At 42.3% G+C, this 21,087-nt stretch overlaps 1 protein-coding gene across 1 annotated transcript in view; it reads left to right on the top strand.

The window, feature by feature from the left end:
• XYLT1 (xylosyltransferase 1) overlaps nucleotides 1–21,087 on the top strand; it is a 421,691-nt gene that overhangs the window by 337,057 nt on the left and 63,547 nt on the right. The window contains exon 6 of the mRNA XM_040356908.1: nucleotides 7,688–7,904. Within this exon, the coding sequence (XP_040212842.1) occupies nucleotides 7,688–7,904 (217 nt within the window). The remainder of the gene's footprint in view (nucleotides 1–7,687; nucleotides 7,905–21,087) is intronic.

The raw sequence follows: 21,087 nt of genomic DNA, 5'->3' as shown, positions 1-21,087 counted from the left end.
CAGAACAGCGGAAGAAGAGGAGAAGACGTCACAGAACAGCGGAAGAAGAAGAAGGCACCGGACAGCGGGAGGAAGAACCGGGGTGCGCCGAGTCAAGAGCGGAGAGCGGCGAACATAGAAGAAGACCCCCGGAGCGGAGAAGACGTCACAGAAGAGCAGTGAAGACCCCGGAGAGCAGGAGAAGACCCCCGGAAATCGGAAGAAGAAGCTCCCCCTGGTAAAAGAGCTAAAGAAGACAGGGGGAGCCTCCGGAGCAGACTAATAAAATATTTTAATACCCTGTGTTTTTTATTTGTGTTTTTACCACTTTTCCTCCAGGTGAATGGGTAGGGGTACGATGTACCCCATATCCATTCACTTAGGGTGGGGGGCCGGTATCTGGGGGCCCCCTTATTAAAGGGGGCTCCCAGATTCCGATAAGCCTCCCGCCCGCATACCCCGACAACCAACGGCCAGGGTTGTCGGGAAGGGGCCCTGTCCTCATCAACATGGGGACAGGGTGCTCTGGGGTGGGGGGGCCCCGCAGTGCCCCCCCCTGCCCCAGAGCACCCAACCCCCCCATGTTGAGGGCATGCAGCCTGGTACGGCTCAGGAGGGGGGGGGGGCGCTCGCTCGTCCCCACTCCTTTCCTGACCGGCCAGGTAGCGTGCTTTGGATACGGGTCTGGTATGGATTGTAGGGGGACCCCCTACGCCATTTTTTCGGCGTAGGGGGGGGCTCTCCTTACAACCCATAACAGACCTAAGGGCCCGGTATGATCCAAGTCGGATCTCCCGTCGCTTCTATGACGCGCACGTTGGAATGTGCTGTCACTATTCCAGTGAGTGCGAGATGTCGGCGAGATCTCGGCACCATGTCGCCGAGAATCAGCGCGATGCTGTCGTGCTAAAAACACAATATCACAAACACCTACTGTACTTCGATTGTCAACACCTTAGCTATTTTTGATTAAATGTGGTCTTTTCCTTTTATTTATTTTAGATTCTAACTTTTAACTTGGGGTGATTAGAGCAAGCACATCAGGCAATTGTGGCTGACAATGTATTCCTGTGTTTTTTTTACAGAACCTCACTGCATTCTTTGAAAAAAAAAAAAAAAAAACAGTAAAAGCATTGTGCACCTAAGATACCGCATCACTGGTACAACACAACCCCTCCATATCTCAATATAGTGTGTAAAATAGTGCAGCGCAAATAAAATCTAAGACAATATAATAATAATTTAAATATTGAAGAAAGTCCATATAGTGCACAAGTGAAAAATCCAAATAGTGCTCCAATGTAAAGTGATTAAGTGCAGTTGATCAGAAATTCTGTGATCCACAGGTAAAGAATCCTCCACCGATAAACTAAATAGATAGATGGCCTCTCACCTCAGCCATTCGACCATGGCTAGGTCACAAAGCGTTTTACACCTCCCAGGTGTGAGCAAGAAAACCTTCAAATCCCAATAGGCAGGCAGCTACCAGCAACTCAGCTCAGCCAATATCCAGGTCAGCAGGAGGGTATATGTGAATAAGAGAGGAAACAGACTAGTGCTCTCTGTCTGATAGAACTAGGTATTTATTGAAAAACAGGTAACAACTTACAATTAGTGGCACTCAAAGCCGAGTGTGAAGCATCAATAGCGTGTATCAGAGCTGCAGGCTTCCGATTCTAAGATCTGTTCACACACCAGCATGTGAGACGGCGAGCGCGGGTGACGTCACGTAACTCCTCCCCCTTTCGTACGTTACGTCCCAATAGGCGGGACTTCATCAGCATAGGGTGGTCTTTTCTTTAGTTGAACATATGTTAACCACTTCAGCCCTGGAAGAATTGGCTGCCCCATGACCGGGCAATTTTTTGCAATTCTGCACTGCGTCGCTTTAACTGACAATTGCGCGGTCGTGCAATACTGTACCCAAACAAAATTGACGTCCTTTTTTTCCCACAAATAGAGCTTACTTTTGGTGGTATTTGATAATTTTTGCGGTTTTTATTTTTTGCGCTACAAACCAAAAAATTGCGTAATTTTTGAAAAAAAAACACTATTTTGTACTATTTGCTATAAAGAAAATCCCATTTTTTTTAAAAAAAAAGCAAATTTTTTCTTAATTTAGACCGATATGTATTCTACATATTTTTAGTAATAAAAATTGCAATAAGCGTATATTGATTAGTTTGCGCAAAAGTTATAACAGCTACAAAATAGGGGATAGATTTATAGCATTTTTTTTATTATTATTTTTTTTACTAGCAATGGCAGCGATCTGCATTTTTATCGGGACTGCAACATTATGGCAGACACATCGGACACTTTTGACACATTTTTGGGACCATTGGCATTTATGCAGCGATCAGTGCTTTAAAAATGCAATGATTACTGTAAAAAATTCACTGGCAGGGAAGGGGTTAACACTAGTGGATGATCAAGGGGTTAACGGTGTTCCCTAATGTGTTTCTAACTGTAGGGGGAGGGGACAGACCTAGAGGAAATGTCAGATCGTGGTTCCTAGCTATTAGAAACTTACGATCTGTCTCTCCTCACTGAACAGAACCGGGATGTGTGTGTTTACACACACACGTCCCTGTTCTGCCTCTCGTGCTCATGGCTGGCGGTCATCGCTGAATGCCCACCAAATATTGATTTGATTTAGAGTTCTCTTCTGTTTGCTCAGAATTAGAATGTTCTAAATTGATAAAAATAAACAATTAAAATATATATTTTTAAATCATTCCAACCTTACAGCATTTATTCATACCTGCCCAAAACTTTGTCACAGTACTAATCAGGGCTCGAGTCCTGCAGGAACTTTTTTGCACTTTTTTCACAGCAGGAACTTCGTTCCCTTTGCAGGACTCGAGCAGAGAATAGGAGGGAATGCAGTGGGTGCTAAGTGGGGGGGTGTCAGGCTGGCACTCCCCCTCCGACTGAAGCGGAGAATGCAGGCAGGTTTAGGCAGCGGCCGGGTTTAGGCAGCGGAGCAGTAGACGCCCTCCCCCCCCCCCCACTGAAGAGACAGCGAGGCTGAGCGGGCGGGTTCGGAGACAGCGGGCGGGATTAAAGAGAAGAACCTGAGGTAGTGGAAATCTGTACTGTGGGGGAGGGGGGGGGGGGAATCTGTACTGTGGGGGGAATCTGTACTGTGGGGGGGGGTCTGTACTGTGGGGGGGAATCTGTCATGTCGGGGGGGATCTGTACTGAAGGGGGAGGGATCTGTATTGAATGGGGGGGATCTGTACTGAAGGGTGGAATCTGTACTGAAGGGGGGGATTTGTACTGAACTGGTGATCTGTACTGAATGGGGGGGATCTGTACTGATGGGGGGGATCTGTACTGAATGGGGGGATCTGTACCGAAGGGGGGATCTGTACTGTGGGGGGGGAGGATCTGTACTGAATGGGGGGAATCTGTACTGAAGGGGGGAGTGAGTAAGTAAGTTTGCAGAGGCTAAAAACCTAACCTACCTAAGGCAGTGTTGTATCACAGTGGCTCAGCTGTGTTAACTGTCTGACTTCTTGGGGGGGGGGGGTGTTAATTTACAATAGTATTCAGCAATGAGGGGGTTAATGTACTTTCACTGATGCATTGGTGACCAGTGGCAGTTTATTAACCCCTTTGTGCTGCATTAGTGAAACCAGTGTCAGTGTTTATTACCCCTATTTGGTGCAGCATGAAAGAATTCATAAACACTGACACTGGTGTCACTAATGCAGCACAAAAGGGTTAATTACCTGCCACTGGTCACTAATGCATCAGTGGCCAGTGGTCTTTTTGATACTACCCACCCCCATACACTCTGCACCCATCTCATCTACATACCACCCTCCCCCCATCATTTTTTTTTTTAGTTTTTTTTGGTGAGGGAGTGGATCTTGGGTGGGAGTTCCCACACTTTTTCCCCCAGGACTTGACCCCTGGTACTAATATATATATATATATATATATATATATATATATATATATATATATATATATATATATATATATATAAAATCACACATAAGTAATCTATTTGATGAAAACCATCCTCTGTTTGAGACAAAAAACTAAAATGGCAACACTGAAACACACTTCTCTGCAGGGTGCTGTAAATTCAAAGCTGTTATTTTAAACAAAAAGGGACAAATGCAAACAGAAATTATAAGTAATTTTACTTTTCCAGGCGCTCATAGATAAGTATCTATTATTACATAATTGTAATTACAAAGCTTCTACTCTAAAATTATCCATTATTGCCTGAAAGTCTGGTGATGGTATTAAAAGCTGCCGAGGTCCTCCCATTCTCTTCAAGAGGAACTTTGACTTATGGCTCTCCTATTTTAGACTTAAATTGTATTTGCTTTGGTGCCAGTAACAATTCCTGGGTAACAATTATGGTAACGTTGTGCTGCAGCTGTGTTATTTTCCTGTCACTGAGACATTATTTTATTTCTAAGTAAGAATCTTACACAGTTTTTGTTTATCTCTCTTGCTTTGTGATAATAGTAGTCATTTGTGGTATTTATTTCTTAGAGAAGAGTATTGCATGTAGAAATGCATGTATATATTGAAACACCAAGGTAAAATATATGCTAAATAATGTACATTTATGATACACTAGCTATGTTTTGTGGCATAAATAAACCATGTGAATGCTTGATTGTACTTTAAATTATACAGTTTAATAATTGTTTATAACAGCATCGAGTGGGCATTCAGAGATCCTTTAGATGCTTACTCCAGCCCTCTTGGATCCCTGAAATCTGCAGTGCAAGCTTTGATACATTCCGATGTCATAGTCTTTCCATGCCCCTCCCACATTCTGTGTTTTTCTATTGGCCAGAAATACAGCTTATTACAGTGAGGGTTTAGCAGGAGGACAAGAAATTTGACAGGGAATTAGAAAAAAAAATTGTGAAATTAAGATTTTGGGGTGCTAGAGCATACATCTGATGTCATGTGCATGCTAGTTTTTTAAACAGGCAGAAGGTGCTGATCAAAAGAAAGGCACAAAAAACCTTTAAAGCGTGGTCCAGTTGGCATTAAAAAGGGTAAAACATTTCTTCTGATACCCACAGACAATGAAAAACCTCCCAGAAACAACGTTCTTTATGCTGTAGATATTGGTAATAGTAACCAGTTCCTTTGGAAAAATATTATGCACTTTAACCACTTAAGGACCCGCTCATGTACATATACGTCTGTACTTTAAAGATGGATATCTCGGTAACGGCAGCAGCTGCTGCCACAACCGAGATATCCATCTTTTCAGTGAGCGGTCCTGTAAACGATAACAGTGGTCTCCACGGCGGATTTGCTGCAAGATCACCGTTATTGGCAGCAGCAGAGGGCCCCCCTCCTGCCGCTTTCCCACGCCCTCCGCCGTTTACCGGAGCCGCCGGCAGCGGCGGAGGCGATCGGGTCCTGTCCCCTGTTCGGCTGGGATATGACTGAGGGCAATATGGCCCCCACCCGTCTCCATAGCATAGCAGGACGGAAGCGACGTAAAAACGTCACTTCCGCCCATGCTTTTTAAAGTGATTTTCTTGTTGTCATTTTTTCAAATGACAATTTTTTTTTTATTCTTTTTTTGCATTTAAGCCTAAATATGGGATCTGAGGTCTTTTTGACCCCAGATCTCATATTTAAGAGGACCTGTCATGCTTTTTTCTATTACAAGGGATGTTTACATTCCTTGTAATGGGAATAAAAGTGACCCATTTATTTTTTATTTATTTTTTTTAGTGTAAAAATTCATAAAATAAATAAGAAAACAAAATAATTTTTTTAAAGCGCCCTGTCCCGACAAACTCGCGCGGAGAAGCAAACACATATGTGAGCAGTGCCCGCATATGAAAATGGTGTTCAAACCACACAAGTGAGGTATCACCGCGATCGTAAGAGGGAGAGCAATAATTCTAGCCATAGACCTCCTCTGTAACTCAAAAGATGCAACCTATAGAATTTTTTAAACGTCGCCTATGGAGATTTTTAAGGTTAAAAGTTTGACGCCATTCCACAAGCGGGCACAATTTTGAAGCGTGACATGTTGGGTATCATTTTACTCGGCGTAACATTATCTTTCACAATATAAAAAAAATTGGGATAAATTTACTGTTATCTTATTTTTGTATTAAAAAAAGTGAACTTTTTCCCAAAAAAGTGCGCTTGTAAGACCGCTGCACAAATACGGTGTGACAAAAAGTATTGAAATGACCGACATTTTATTCTCTAGGGTGTAAGAAAAAAATATATAATGTTTGGGGGTTTTAAGTAATTTTCTAGCAAAAAAAAATGTTTTAATCTTGTAAACACCAAATCTGAAAAACAGACAAGGGGCCATATTCTTAAACAAGTTACGTAGGCGTATCAACAGATACGCCTACGTAAGTCCCTTTCCTATGTTTAAGTGTATTCTCAAAATGAGATACACTTAAACATGCCTAAGATACACCAGCCTGCGCCGTTGTATCTTAGGCTGCAATATTTACGCTGACCGCTAGGTGGCGGTCAGCGTAGAATATGCAAATGACTACTCACGCCGATTCTCGAACGTACGCTTGCCCGCCGTAGTGTTTTAACGTCGTTTCCGTAAGCGATACGCGGCGTAAAGATAAAGATGCCCCCTAGGTGGCGTACTCAATGTTAAGTATGGCCGTCGATCCCGCGTCGAAATTTCAAAATTGAACGTCGTTTACGTAAGTCGTCCGTGAATGGCGCTGGACGCCATTTACGTTACAGTCAAAACAAATGACGTCCGTGAGACGTCATTTAGCGCGATGCAAGTCGGGTAATTTACCCGACGGAGCATGCGCATTACGATCGGCGCGGGAGCGCGCCTAATTTAAATGATCCACGCCCCCTGCCTGGATCATTTGAATTAGGATGGCTTACACGGGTGGACTTTACGCGATGCCGCCGCAAGTTCACAGGTAAGTGGTTTGGGAATCCGGCACTTGCCACTTAAACTTGCGGCGGCGTAACGTAAAGTACATACGTTCCGCCGCCTGAAATGTATCAGAATATGGCCCAAGGTCCTTAAGTGGTTAACAGACCTTTTATTTGTATTCCTTTAGCCACAAGAATGTTGTTATGTCTCTTGTGATGACCTTAAAGTAGACAGCTTTCTACTGAATTTACTATATTGAACATTTATGTATTCATACATCATGATCATGTCTCCTCTTAATTGCTGCTTCTAAAGGATGAATAAATATCACATGAAAGGATGAATATAATAATCGTACTCAGGGGGTAGCTTAACTTTGGTACTTGACTATCATAGTGAAGCAATCCAGAAACAATGGCATGTATGTAACGTGGTAATAATAACGTTTTACATGGCAATTCGTTTATTATAATTGAAGTCTAAACTTTATGGCAGCATCTATCGCCATACCAGCAAGCATTACCAAGGCTTCACTGGTTCCCTGTTTTGTCACTGTTGTGCTCTGGGTTGGTGGAAGAAAATGAGCAATTCTCCACTTCCTTCTGATTAAAGCTTCAGTAAGAAAAAAACAAATCTCATAGTAGGTAACATTTAGAGATGCTTCCAGGTTCACACACTACAAAAGTACCTCACTCCCACTATGTTTCTTGCCATCATCAACCAAAATGATACATTTTAGAGATGTGCTAACATAATATGTGTACAGATTTTTTTTTTATTAATCCAGTGTGTTACTGACCAGTATATGCTTTTAATCAGTCTATCTCTTTACAGGTTCATCAGAAAACAGGGCCTGGACAGGTTGTTTCTGGAATGTGACACACACATGTGGCGTCTTGGGGATAGAAAGATTCCAGAAGGCATTACTGTAGATGGTGGCTCTGACTGGTTTCTCTTGAACAGGAAGTTTGTCGAGTATGTGATCTTTTCTAATGACGATCTTGTTATGAATATGAAGCGATTCTATTCCTACACACTGCTTCCAGCTGAGGTATGTTGTATTTAATAATACTAGGTATACATTTTGTTGGTTTAACCTGAAAACCATGGAGACTGCTGCTTAGTTGGAGGGCACTGCACATTTGTCTACACTGCATTTTAACGGATGGACTGCACCTAAATGAGGAGGGTGCAGATCTGCTGGGAGTGAAGATGTCCAAAAAGTTAGAGGGGTTTTTAAACTAGGCGACGGGGAGGGATCGAGGTAGAGATAGTCAGCATGGAACATATTCCAGAGGGTAGTATTGGGGGCATTAGTGGTAGGTTGACTAAAGCACATAAACCCAAGGTAAGTATAGTAACAAGTCCTATTTGCAATCTCGGAACACCCAAGAAGAGGATAGTATGCGACCGGTCTTGGTCGCATATTATTGTCTGGCAACCATTCAAGGGTATGCCCTTTATTACAGGGATAGAGAGGGTAAAAAAGGGGTAGGGGGTATGCCTATATATCAAGAATAATGTACAAGTGAATGTGAAAGATGACATCACTAATGGAGCTAGGGAGGAGGTGGAATCCTTATGGGTAGAGCTCCAGAAGAAAGAAGCTAAGGGGAAAATAATACTGGGAGTATGCTATGGGCCCCTTAACCTGAGGTAGGAGGGGAGATGGATCTCCTATTACAAGCTGGATTAGCAACAAGGATGGAAAGTGTCATCATAATGGGGGATTTTAATTATCTAGACATAGACTGGGCGGAGGGAACCACGCATTAGTCTAAGGCTTGCCAGTTCCTAAATGTCTTGCAGGACAATTTCATGGTTCAGATGGTAGACACACTACTAGAAATAAAGCATTACTGGATCTACTGATTACCAACAATACAGACCAGATCACGGATGTGGAAATATGGCGCAATTTAGGTAACAGCGATCACGTGTCAATTGGCTTCAGTATAAATCACACAAATAGGAAACATAAGGGGAATACAAAGACACTGGCCCAGATTCAGTAAGCAATTGCGCCTGCGTAACCATAGTTACGCAGCGCAATTGCTGACTTGCGCCGGCGTAACGAGTTCTCCTGATTCAGAGAACTCGTTACGCCGACTGCAGCCTAAAATCTGCGTGGCATAAGGCTCTTATGCCTCGCAGATTTTAGGCTGCATTCTTGCGATGACCGCTAGGGGGCGTTCCCATTGTGGTCAGCGTATTTTATGCAAATTGCATACTTACGCCGATTCACAATGTTGCGCGCCCCCTGCGTATGCAAGTTACGTCGTTTCCGTACGGCGTGTTTAGCGTAAGGCTGCCCCTTCTAATAGCAGGGGCAGCCAATGCTAAACTATACCCGGCGTTCCCGCGTTGCGACGTTCGAATTTTACGTCATTTGCGTAAGTGAATCGTGAATGGCGCTGGACGCCATTCACGTTCACTTTGAAGCAAATGACGTCCTTGCGACGTCATTTGCCGCAATGCACGTCGGGAAAGTTTCCCGACGGAGCATGCGCTCTACGCTCGGCGCGGGAGCGCGCCTAATGTAAATGATTCCCGCCCCCGGCGGGATCATTTACATTGCGCGCGCTTACGCCGGGCAATTTTGCCGGCGCGCCCTCGCAATTTACGGAGCTACTGCTCCGTGAATCGAGGGCAGCGCAAAATATTTGCGGGGGCGCAGGGCAAAATCGTTGCCCTGCGCCTCCGCAAATAGAGCGCAACTCTTTCTGAATCCGGACCACTGAATTTCAAAAGAGCCAACTTCCCTAAACTACGAACCTTGATAGAAAGCATTAATAGGGATAAAATCTTAGCAACAAAGAACACAGAGGAGAGACCAACCCATTGGGTAATAAATTTAAAACAGCGAACAAAAGTCCTAGATGGCTTAACTCCAATGTAAAAATGCATATAAAAGCAAATTAGAAGGCCTTCAAAAAATACAAGCTTGAGGGATCATCATCAGCTTTCAGACTTTATAAAGAGTGCAGCAAGAAATGTAAGGGTGTGGCGGGGTTACCCAGTGACATGTACGGATGACCCAGACCCCCTCTGACGCAACGCGGGTTTCCCGTACATGTCACTGGGTAACCCCGGCCTTTCCCCATTGTGTCAGAGGGGGCAGGGTCACCAGCGCACTGATGGGTGGCCCCGCCCTTAGCTATATAAGAGCTGTTAGGCTGAAGCGCGTCATTCGTCGGGTGCGTAGGCATCATATCCTCGCTGGAGATCGAGAATGAATTTACATCGCTGGAGATCGAGACTGGATTACATCGCTGGAATTATTTTTTTCTTCTTTTTAATAAAGGACTTGACCCAAGCTGTGTACTTTTTTTCTTTTTTTTAAATTTTTTTACTGTTTTTTGTGAAATGGTAGGTGTACCCCTTACCAATTCACATGAGGGGGGCAGGATCTGGGGTCCCTTTTGTTAAAGGGGGCTTTAAGATCCAGATAAGCGATAATAAATTAGAAACACTTGCAGAATTAAGCTAAAGTGATTTGTGGGGAAATTCGTCATCAAAAAATTAAAAGTAATAATTTGTATTATTATTATTTTATTTGTTATAATTATTTATATGTATTTATTATATTATAATTTATGATTTTGTGTTTCAAATTTTATTGTACCCGCGATGTCTACTAGACTCTTGTTTGGACAGAAGTGAGTAATTTTTAAGAATTACAGGCCTACGATATAAAACGCCAAATTTCCATGCAAAATAATGGTACCGTTTTCAGCACCTAAAATCTGAATAAATCATACCGCCAGGGAGGTTAAAAAGGGGATCAACGCCAGAGATAAAAAGATAATTCTCCTGCTCTACAATTCTCTGGTCCGGCCGCACCTAGAGTATGCTGTCCAGTTCTGGGCACCAGTCCTCAGGAAGGATGTACTGGAAATGGAGCGAGTACAAAGAAAGACAACAGAGCTAATAAAGAGTCTGGAGGATATTAGTTATGAGGATAGAGAAGAGGAGAAGAGACGCTTGAGAGGGGATATGATTTCAATTTACAAATACCATACTGGTGACCCCACAATAGGGATAAAACTTTAAGGAATGGAGTTTAACAAGATACATGGCCACTCATTCAAATTAGAAGAAAAGATGTTTGCCTTAAACTACGTAGGGGGTTCTTTAATGCAAGAGCAACAAGAATGTGGAATTTCCTACCCCAGGCGGTGGTCTCAGCAGGGAGCATCGATAGTTTAAAAACACTATTAGATAAGCACCTGAACGACCACAACATACAGGGATATACAATGTAATACTGACATATAATTACAAACATAGGTTGGACTTTGTTTGGTCTTTTTTCAACCTCACCTACTATGTAACATAATTTTTACTCATGAAAATTTCACCATATGAATAATCACTATTATACATTAATGGGAAAGTGGGGTTGTGTGCTTGATGTTTCCACTGCAGAAGAGTGGAAAACTCCTTAAAGCGGTTGTATACCTTAATTTTTCACTTTTACCTACAGGTAAGCCTATAACAAGGCTTACCTGTAGGTAAAAAGAATATCTCCTAAACCTGTACGGTTTAGGAGATATTCCCCTCGCAATGCGGGCGGCGCATGCGCAGGGGGGATCCACGGCGAAAGATCCGGCAGCCGCCGGACCTTGCCGATTTTAAATCTCCCGCGCGCACGCGCGGGAGTGACGTCATCGCCGCTCCAGCCAATCACAGCGCTGGAGCGGCGCCGCTCCAGCCAATTTACAGCGCTGGAGCGGCGATACCCGGAAGACACGCCGGAGCAAGATGACATCTCGCTCGGCGTGAACCAGGTAAGTATTGTTCACCTCGTTTTGAGGTAAGTATTTCATAATCATACTAGCTGATTATGCATTTTGCCTTGCAGGTAAAAAAAATAAAAAAAATTATATATGCGGTTTACAACCGCTTTAATGTTTTTCAAGTGTTTTTTAAGTCTTTGCATTGGCATTTTGGGTGTTAATTACACACAGTGAAAACTGTCATGCTCAGCTTTTGTAGCAAACAATATTTTCTAGCTATTCTAGCTGCAATTTCACTATGTAACATTTGCATAATTGATGTAAATTTAAACTCCTGTTTTTAATACTTAAATCCCAAATCCATACATTTTTTTTAATAGTCTCCCAGTAGTGTTTTAAAACAAAAAGTAGCCCTGGTGGCAATACTCATCTCCTGGGTTTGAATGTTTCCCAATGTAATTACCATCTGCCCCTAGATGTCTTTAGTCTTCCTGATGACACCATTGTCTTCAACCTGGAAGAATGGAGATATCCTGTGAGTACTGGGTGCCATGGACTCCCCACCTCATTCTGCACTTAAATACAATGATGCAGAAAGTATACCTGATGCCATCACCACTATTCTGCATTACTGGGGACTGACATGCAAAGACCATGCATGTCATTGGACTGGCCTGACGACATCTGAAATAGGTAGGTATTAACAAAAAAAGAAATACATGGGAGGAGGTACAGTAAGTACAGAAGTGGGGTTTAAATAGCTACAGACTCAACCAAAAAATGTGTATAGATATATTTTGGTAAACACATTTTTTTTCTACCTGTTGACATCTGCCTAAGTCTTCAGTACTCCCATGAAAACCCAAACCTGATTTTTCAGTTGCCAGTCATGTCTTTTATTGGGGTGATGTCTACAAATTGACATGAATTCCAACATCCCAACATCCCAATATCTCTATAATGTGTTTGTTCTACGTGTGCTGCAGAATAAACATTGTTATATGTACAGCACCATCTAATGGCTAAGGGAAGGCAGATTTCCATGTCTCTAAGGTACCAAAAGGTGTCAGGAGCTGCTCTTTTCTCATAGACCGTGATAATTTCAAACACAGAAAGTCTGTGCTCTCTGTTAAACTGTAGAGAATATTTATTGATAACAAATATACATTTTTCGACATGATAATTGCTTTCCAACATTTTTCTCTAAAATAATTTATATCAATAAATAATTATATAAGTCATATAATGGCTTAATAGCACAGATGATGCAAAACAAGCTTTGTATTTCTTGATGCATTGTTAGGCCTCGTACAGACGAGCGGATATCCGATGAAAACTGTCCGCTGGCGGATTTTGATCTAATGGCTGTACACACCATCAGATCAAAATCCCCGCGGAAAACATCCGTGGTGACGTGGCCGCGACGATGACGCGGCGACGTGTGCGACCCTGGAAGGTAAACACTTCCACGCATGCGTCGAATCAGTTCGACGCATGCGAGGGATGGGGATCGGGCGGACTTATCCGGTGAGTCTGTACAGACGACCGGATAAGTCCGAAGGACAGGATTCCAGCGGATAGATTTCTTAGCATGCTAAGAAATTTTTCGACGTGAACGTAAATGACGTCCAGTCCCATTCACGGACGACTTACGCAAACAACGTAAATTTAAAAATTTTCGACGCGGGAACGACGGCCATACTTAACATTGGCTGCGCCTCATAGAGCCAGGGGCAACTTTACGCCGGGAAAAGCCTAACGTAAACGTCGTAACTTTACTGCGTCGGACGTGCGTACGTTCGGGAATTCGCGTATCTAGCTAATTTGCATACTTGACGGGGAAATCGACGGAAGCGCCACCTAAAACAGAAAGCAATGGCTTAATAGCACAGATGATGCAAAACAAGCTTTGTATTTCTTGATGCATTGTTAGGCCTCGTACAGACGAGCGGATATCCGATGAAAACTGTCCGCTGGCGGATTTTGATCTAATGGCTGTACACACCATCAGATCAAAATCCCCGCGGAAAACATCCGCGGTGACGTGGCCGCGACGATGACGCGGCGACGTGCGCGACCCTGGAAGGTAGACACTTCCACGCATGCGTCGAATCAGTTCGACGCATGCGAGGGATTGGGATCGGGCGGACTTATCCGGTGAGTCTGTACAGACGACCGGATAAGTCCGAAGGACAGGATTCCAGCGGATAGATTTCTTAGCATGCTAAGAAATTTTTATCCGCTGGAAATCCTGCGGCTCGATTTTTATCCGCTGGAAAATGTCTGCTCGGGCCTACACACGACCGGATCTGTCCGCTGGACCGTTTCCAGCGGATAATCCTCTTGTGTGTACGGGGCCTTAGAGTTCCACTATCGTTATGCACCTTAGTCTGCAAAAGATTTATTGTGTCATGTCACTGTCAGTGAGAATGCATCCCCATCCCTTTTGATAACAAGATTAGAAAACCAATAAACGTAATATATATTGCATATACTTAATCAAGCAAAGTTATTTAAAGGGATTGTAAAGTTTTAGGCCCAGAATGGGCGCAAAATTGTGCGGGCGTAACGTATCTCATTTACGTTACGCCACCGCAAGTTTTTCAGGCAAGTGCTTTATTCACGGCGTAGCGTAAATCACCCGGCAGAATTCAAATTCGGCGGGTAGGGGACGTGTTTCATTTAAATGAAGCGCGTCCCTGCACCGAACGAACTGCGCATGCGCCGTCCCTAAAATATCCCAGTGTGCATTGCTCCAAATGACATTGCAAGGACGTCATTGGTTTCGACGTGAACGTAAATGACGTCCAGCCCCATTCACGGACGACTTACGCAAACAACGTAAATTAAAAAATTTTAGACGCGGGAACGACGGCCATACTTAACATTGGCTGCGCCTCATAGAGCCAGGGGCAACTTTACGCCGGGAAAAGCCTAACGTAAACGTCGTAACTTTACTGCGTCGGACGTGCGTACGTTCGGGAATTCGCGTATCTAGCTAATTTGCATACTTGACGGGGAAATCGACGGAAGCGCCACCTAGCGGGCAAAAAAAATTGCAGTTAAGATCCGACGGCGTAAGAGACTTACGCCTGTCGGATCTAATGGATATCTATGCGTAACTGATTCTAAGAATCAGTCGCATAGATACGACGGCGCTACGCAGAGATACGACGGCGTATCTGGAGATGCACCGTCGTATCTCTTTTGAGAATCTGGGCCTTAGCTATTATTTTTAAACATGTCATACTTACCTCCGCTATGCAGTTCGTTTTGCACAGAGTGGTCCCGATCGAAAAAACACAAAACTTTACAACCACACACTTAAGTATCCCCTAAGCTAGTGCGTCCCATACTTTGGCAAATTTGGGTGGGCATACCCACTTACATTTGTTTGTACACTGGGTAACAGACCAGTATTCTACTAATGTAGAATTGTATGACTGCTGCTGACAAATCATTCCAACAAAGAAGAATATTTTTTTTCTAATATATAAAAATCAAATAAAATGTAAAGTCTTAAACGGCATCATCTGTACATAAGCACTTATTATTCCTAACAGGCATTATCATATACAGTATCTCACAAAATTGAGTATACCCCTCACATTTCTGTAAATATTTTATTATATGTTTTCATGTGACAACACTAAAGAAATTACACTTTTCCACAATGGAAAGTAGTAAGTGTACAGCTTGTATAACAGTGTAAATTTGCTGTCCCTTCAAAATAACTCAACACACAGCCATTAATGTCTAAACCGCTGTCAACAAAAGTGAGTATACCCATAAGTAGGGATTAGCCGAACACCCCCCTGTTCGGTTCGCACCAGAACCTGCGAACACACCAAATGTTTGTGTGAACTTTAGAACCCTGTTAAAGTCTATGGGACTCGAACATTTGAAATCTAAAGTGCTCATTTTAAAGGCTAATATGCAAGTTATTGTCCTAAAAAGTGTTTGGGGACCTGGGTCCTGCCCCAGGGGACATGTATCAATGCAAAAAAAAAGTTTTAAAAACAACCGTTTTTTGGGGAGCAGTGAATTTATGAATGCTTAGAGTGAAACAATAAAAGTGAAATATTCCTTTAAATTTCGTACCTGGGGGGGTGTAAAGTAAGCATGTGAAAAGGCGCATGTTTCCTGTACTTAGAACTGTCTCTGTACAAAGTGTAATTTCTGAAAGGAAAAAAGTCATTTAAAACCAAATTCGCGGCTATAATGAATTGTCGGCTCCCGGCAATTCAGAGAGAATTCATTCATAAAAGAAATAAAAAAGCGTGGAGGTCCCCCCAAATTCAATTACCAGGCCCTTCAGGTCTGGTATGGATATTAAGGGGAACCCTGCCGTCAATTAAAAAAAAATGACGAAGGGTTTCCCCCAAATATCCATTCCAGACCCTTCAGGTCTGGTGTGGATTTTAAAGGGGACTCCACCCCAATTTTTTTTAAAAAAATGGCGTGGAGTTCCCCCAAAAATCCACACCAGACCCCTTATCCGAGCATGTTAACCTTTGCCGGCCACAGAAAAGAGGGGGGACAGAGTGCGGCCCCCCCTCTCCTGAACCGTACCAGGCCACATGCCCTCAACATGGGAAGGATGTCCCCATGTTGATGGGGACAAGGGCCTCATCCCCACAACCCTCACCCGGTGGTTGTGGGGGTCTGCGGGCTTATCAGAATCAGGAAGACCCCTTTAACAAAGGGGACCCCCAAATCCTGCCCGCCACATGTGAATTGGTAATGGGGTACATTGTACCCCTACCATTTCACAAAGGAAGTGTAAATAGTTGTAAAACACACACACCGTAGAAAAAAGTCCTTTATTAATAAAAAAAAATAAAAATAAATCCAGCGGTGGTAATCCACTCGGTCCCGGCTCCCTGCTCCAACGTTGTTGGTATCCAGTGACGGGTGATCTCCTCTCCGGTCCAGCGATGAGAAGATCATCCTGGGATCCAGAGCGCAGCATCGCCCGCCTCCTCTCTCTGCCGAACACAGCCCGGCGAATGACATGGCTGAAGCTGTGACATTTCTTTTGTTGGTGAGGCAGGGCCACCCGTCACTTGACCCCTCCCCCTCTGACGCAAGGGGGAAGCCAGGCCTCCCCAGTGACATAGCAGACGGTGCGTCAGAGGGGGACGGGGTCACGTGACGGGTGGCCCCGCCTCACCAATAAAAGAAATGTCACAGCTTTAGCCGCATCACCTGCTCTCCATTCACACATGAGACCTTATAACACTAACAAGTCACATGACACCAGGGAGGAAAAATGGTTAATTGGGCCCAATTTGAACATTTTCACTTAGAGGTGCACTCACTTTTGTTGCCAGTGGTTTAGACATGAATGGCTGTGCGGAGAGTTATTTTGAGGGGGCAGCAAATTTACACTGTTATACAAGTTGTACACTCACTACTTTACATTGTAGCAAAGTGTAATTTCTAATACAAGTCATATATATATATAGCATAGGATAATGTTGTCAAATTGCTTCAAGGTTATCACAAAAAATATTTACATAAATGCGAGGGGTGTACTCACTTGTGTGATATACTGTGTATGTGTATATATATATATATATATATATATATATATATATATATATATATATATATATATATATAAAGTGGACAGTAGTTAATTTCTCAGTCTATATTAGAAAATATGTTTTTTTTTACAAAACAGTGTGTCATTGACATTATTATATACCTTAAAATTGAAAAAGTATAAAAAAAACATAGTTGAGCAAATTAGTCTAATGCCCCGTACACACCATCACTTTATGTGATGAAAAAAAAACGTAATTTTCTGTGAAGTAAAAAATGACGTTTTTGAAACTTCAATTTTCAAAGACGAAGTTGCCTACACACCATCGTTTTCTCACAATGTTCTAGCAAAGCGAGGTTACGTTCACCACTTTTTCCATTGAAGCTTCCTTTATAAGTAGCTTCTGGGCATGCGCGGGTGAAAAAACGTTGTTTTAAACGACGTTTTTTACTACACACGGTCAATTTCTGTGAAGTAAAAGTTGACGTTTTGAAAAACGACACATAAAATTGAAGCATGCTTCAATTTTTTTTGGTCGTTTTTTAGAAGACATAAAACGACGTTTTCCCCCACACACGGTCAATTAAAGTGACGTTTTTAAAAACGTCATTTTTTTTCATCACATAAAGTGATGGTGTGTACGCGGCAATAGACTATGTATGTTTCAGTGATCTCTGGGCACAAAAGAACACTATGGAAGATTCAATAATCATTTCAACTACTGTAATAAAGGTTCCGATTACCACTATGGGTTTAGCGAGAGCTATAAACTGATATTTACTTCCTTTAATAATGACAGAGTGACATCACAACTGCACAGCCCTTCATACGCCTACAAAGTCCCCTGCCACACTAAATTATATTCTACATTATGTTGTTACTAGTTTTATTGTTATACATTTTAGATTAAGCAGCTGCAACATTATTATGAATATCACAGGGTGTGAAATTTTTTACGCAAGTTTTTTTCCCCACGGTTTCATTCTTTAAATCTAGGCCATTGCACATCTCACAGACTGCTGGTTGTCATAATTCGACTGGTTGAATGCAACACACATGTTAAATAATCCATTTTAATTCCATTTCAGTTGCAATCACCTTTTCCTCTCAATTCCAATAACCTTTTTGTCCATTATCTTGCAGAGAATTTCTGTATCATTATGAAAGGACACAGGGCAATGGATAATTGGGGAGTTTTGCTGCACTCGAGTGAGAATGCATGCCTTTATCATTTTAACCAGCCAATTCAAGCATAAAACACATATTCACTGGCTTGTCACGTTGCATTAAAGAATGGCAGGGAGATTATTTGGAAGAGTACACTAGTGCTAATACTATGCTATTTATATAGAAATCCTGATATTTCCCCCTTGTAATTGCATTGCATCTGTTATGTCTCATTCGTTTACTTTATTACAAATTTACATTAAATTTTTTCATATAAGAAATCTTTCTAATAATTAATCAGATATAATGCAGGCTGGTCATACATAACCCGAGAATTCCTTCGGATGTGACTAATTTGGACACTGGTAATGGTCATCGTGTAGTAGCTGACAAAAACCATAACCATTTCCAGAATGGCCAACACAAACTCAGAATACAGAGTAAATCCTTAACTTTACAAGCATTGGGTGGTAACAAATTGCATTTGGTTGATGCATACTTATGGTTGCTTCTAAATTCACATTGGTACCCTACAAAATAAAATACAAAATCCTCAATATTAGGAGTACCAGGTCCCCATGAAAAGTTGTCTTTTCAGTGTTCTGGATGGGATAACACCCCAGAACATGCATTATCTAAATGAACCCTCCAGCAGGGTTTAGTGTTTTGGTATTAGCCCAGTTTCCAGGGAGAAGTAACCACCTCAAATCCTACATGTTGCAATTTCTTCCTTTTCAGGTTATTTTTTACGTTTTTAGTGCTGAGATAGTTTGATACATTTTATATAATTTGGGACAAATAAAGAATTCTCTAGGTGGTATTTAATAACCACAGTTTCTTTATTTTTTTAATATACAGCGTAAAAAAACATTTTGGAAAAAAAAACGGTGCTGCTTACTTTGACATCATATCAAATAAGTAATCTTTGTTCATAATTTTAGGCCAACATGTATTCTGCTATATTTCTTTGGAAAAACAAAAAAACAAACAAATAAGTGTTATTTAGTCTGTGTGAAAGCTATAGTCTACAAACTATGACTATGTATATTTGAAAATTATGAAAAAAACTTTATTTACATACATTTGCCTTGTAATAAGATATTTACCACACACAGCTTGGGGATACTTACAATTTTCCACAAAACACATTCTGCTACTCTTCCTGAGTTTGTGAACAATACATCTATGAGACCTTTTCACAGCTTAGCTACATAGAGGGGGCCCAAAATCCAAGGAGCACCTTCATGCTTACAAGGAGCATGCAACGTAGATACACATCTGATTTCTTGACTACCTATCATAGCCATGAAGTGGTAGGACATTAGAAACAACAGCAACATGACTACATTTGGAAATCAGATCCACACTCTTGGCACTGACTGTGATCAGCAAACTAGAAACTAGCAAACACTGGTGTTGGCTATTGTCAGCAAATTGGAAACACTGGCACTTGCTGGAATCTAAACAGGAACCAGTGGCATTTATTTCCTTCCACCCAGTCTATGTCTGGATAAATAAAATCCCCCATTATGATGACACTTCCCATCCTTGCTAATCTAAATTGTGATAGGAGGTCCTTCTCCCTCTCCTCCCTCAGGTTAAGGGGCCTATAGCATACTCCCAGTATTATTTTCCCCTTTGTTTCATCCCTTTGGAACTCTACCCATAAGGATTACACCTCCTCCCTAGCTCCCTTATTGATGTCATCTCTCACATTCACTTGTACATTATTCTTGATATACAGGCACACCTCCCCTTTTTTACCCTCTCTATCTCTGCGATTAAGGGAATACCCTTGAATGGTTGCCAGCCAATCATGAGAGCTGTCTCTGAAATTCCCAAACAATCTAAATTCTCCTCGTAAAACAGTATCTCTAGTTTTCCCATCTTGTCCGCCAGGCTCCCGACATTGGTGAACATGCCACATACGGTAGTTTAGACCGGTCGCATACTATCCTCTTATTGGGTGTTCCGAGATTGCAAATAGGACTTGTTACTATACTTACCTTGGGTTTATGTGTTTTAGTCAACCTCCCACTGATGCCCCCAATACTACCTTCTGGAATATGTTCTGCACTGACTATCTCTACTACTGAACCCCTCTAACTTTTTGGCCATCTTCACTACCAGCAGATCTGCACGCTTCTCATTTAGGGGCAGTCCACCCCGTCTATAGAACTGGTGACCCACTGAGAAGTCGGTCCAGTTCCCCAGGAACCCAAACCCCTCCTTACTACACCAGCTCCTCAGCCACTTGTTTACTTCCCTAATCTCCCTCTGCCTTTCTGCTTGTCACAAACTATGGTGAACGGGAGTGAACCACAACTGCGGTTAGCAAAAGACTTCAATGCACCTCTATATGTTATGTGAGATTTCAGTATTGGACCCCAGGCGTCACTCCAATCAGAGCACAAGAGTTTGGGGGTTCTCTACATCATCTCTCTCAAACAAAGGAATGCGTTGAGCTACTAAGAGAGGACGTATTACAACATGCGTCCAATCCTTAGCGTTAAAAGTTTATAATGCACATAAAGATTCCAATGCACTTCTGTATGCAAGTAATTATCAGTATGGGACCCCAGGCGTCACTCCAATCAGAGAACATTAGTTTGGTGGTTCTCTACATCATATCACTTTAAGATAAAGAAATGCATTAGGCCACTAAGGGTGCAGGTATGAAATACCATCAACCCTTAGCATAGAAAATTTAAGGTGAACATGTTCAGTAACTTAGGGTGTGGGCCCATAAACAAGTGATAACTTATGTCAAGCACGTAGTA

Source organism: Rana temporaria, chromosome 6 (assembly GCF_905171775.1).
Source record: "Rana temporaria chromosome 6, aRanTem1.1, whole genome shotgun sequence".
Lineage (NCBI taxonomy): Eukaryota > Metazoa > Chordata > Amphibia > Anura > Ranidae > Rana > Rana temporaria.
Note: the sequence above shows the minus strand (reverse complement) of the source record. Positions and strands in the feature narration are given on the sequence as shown.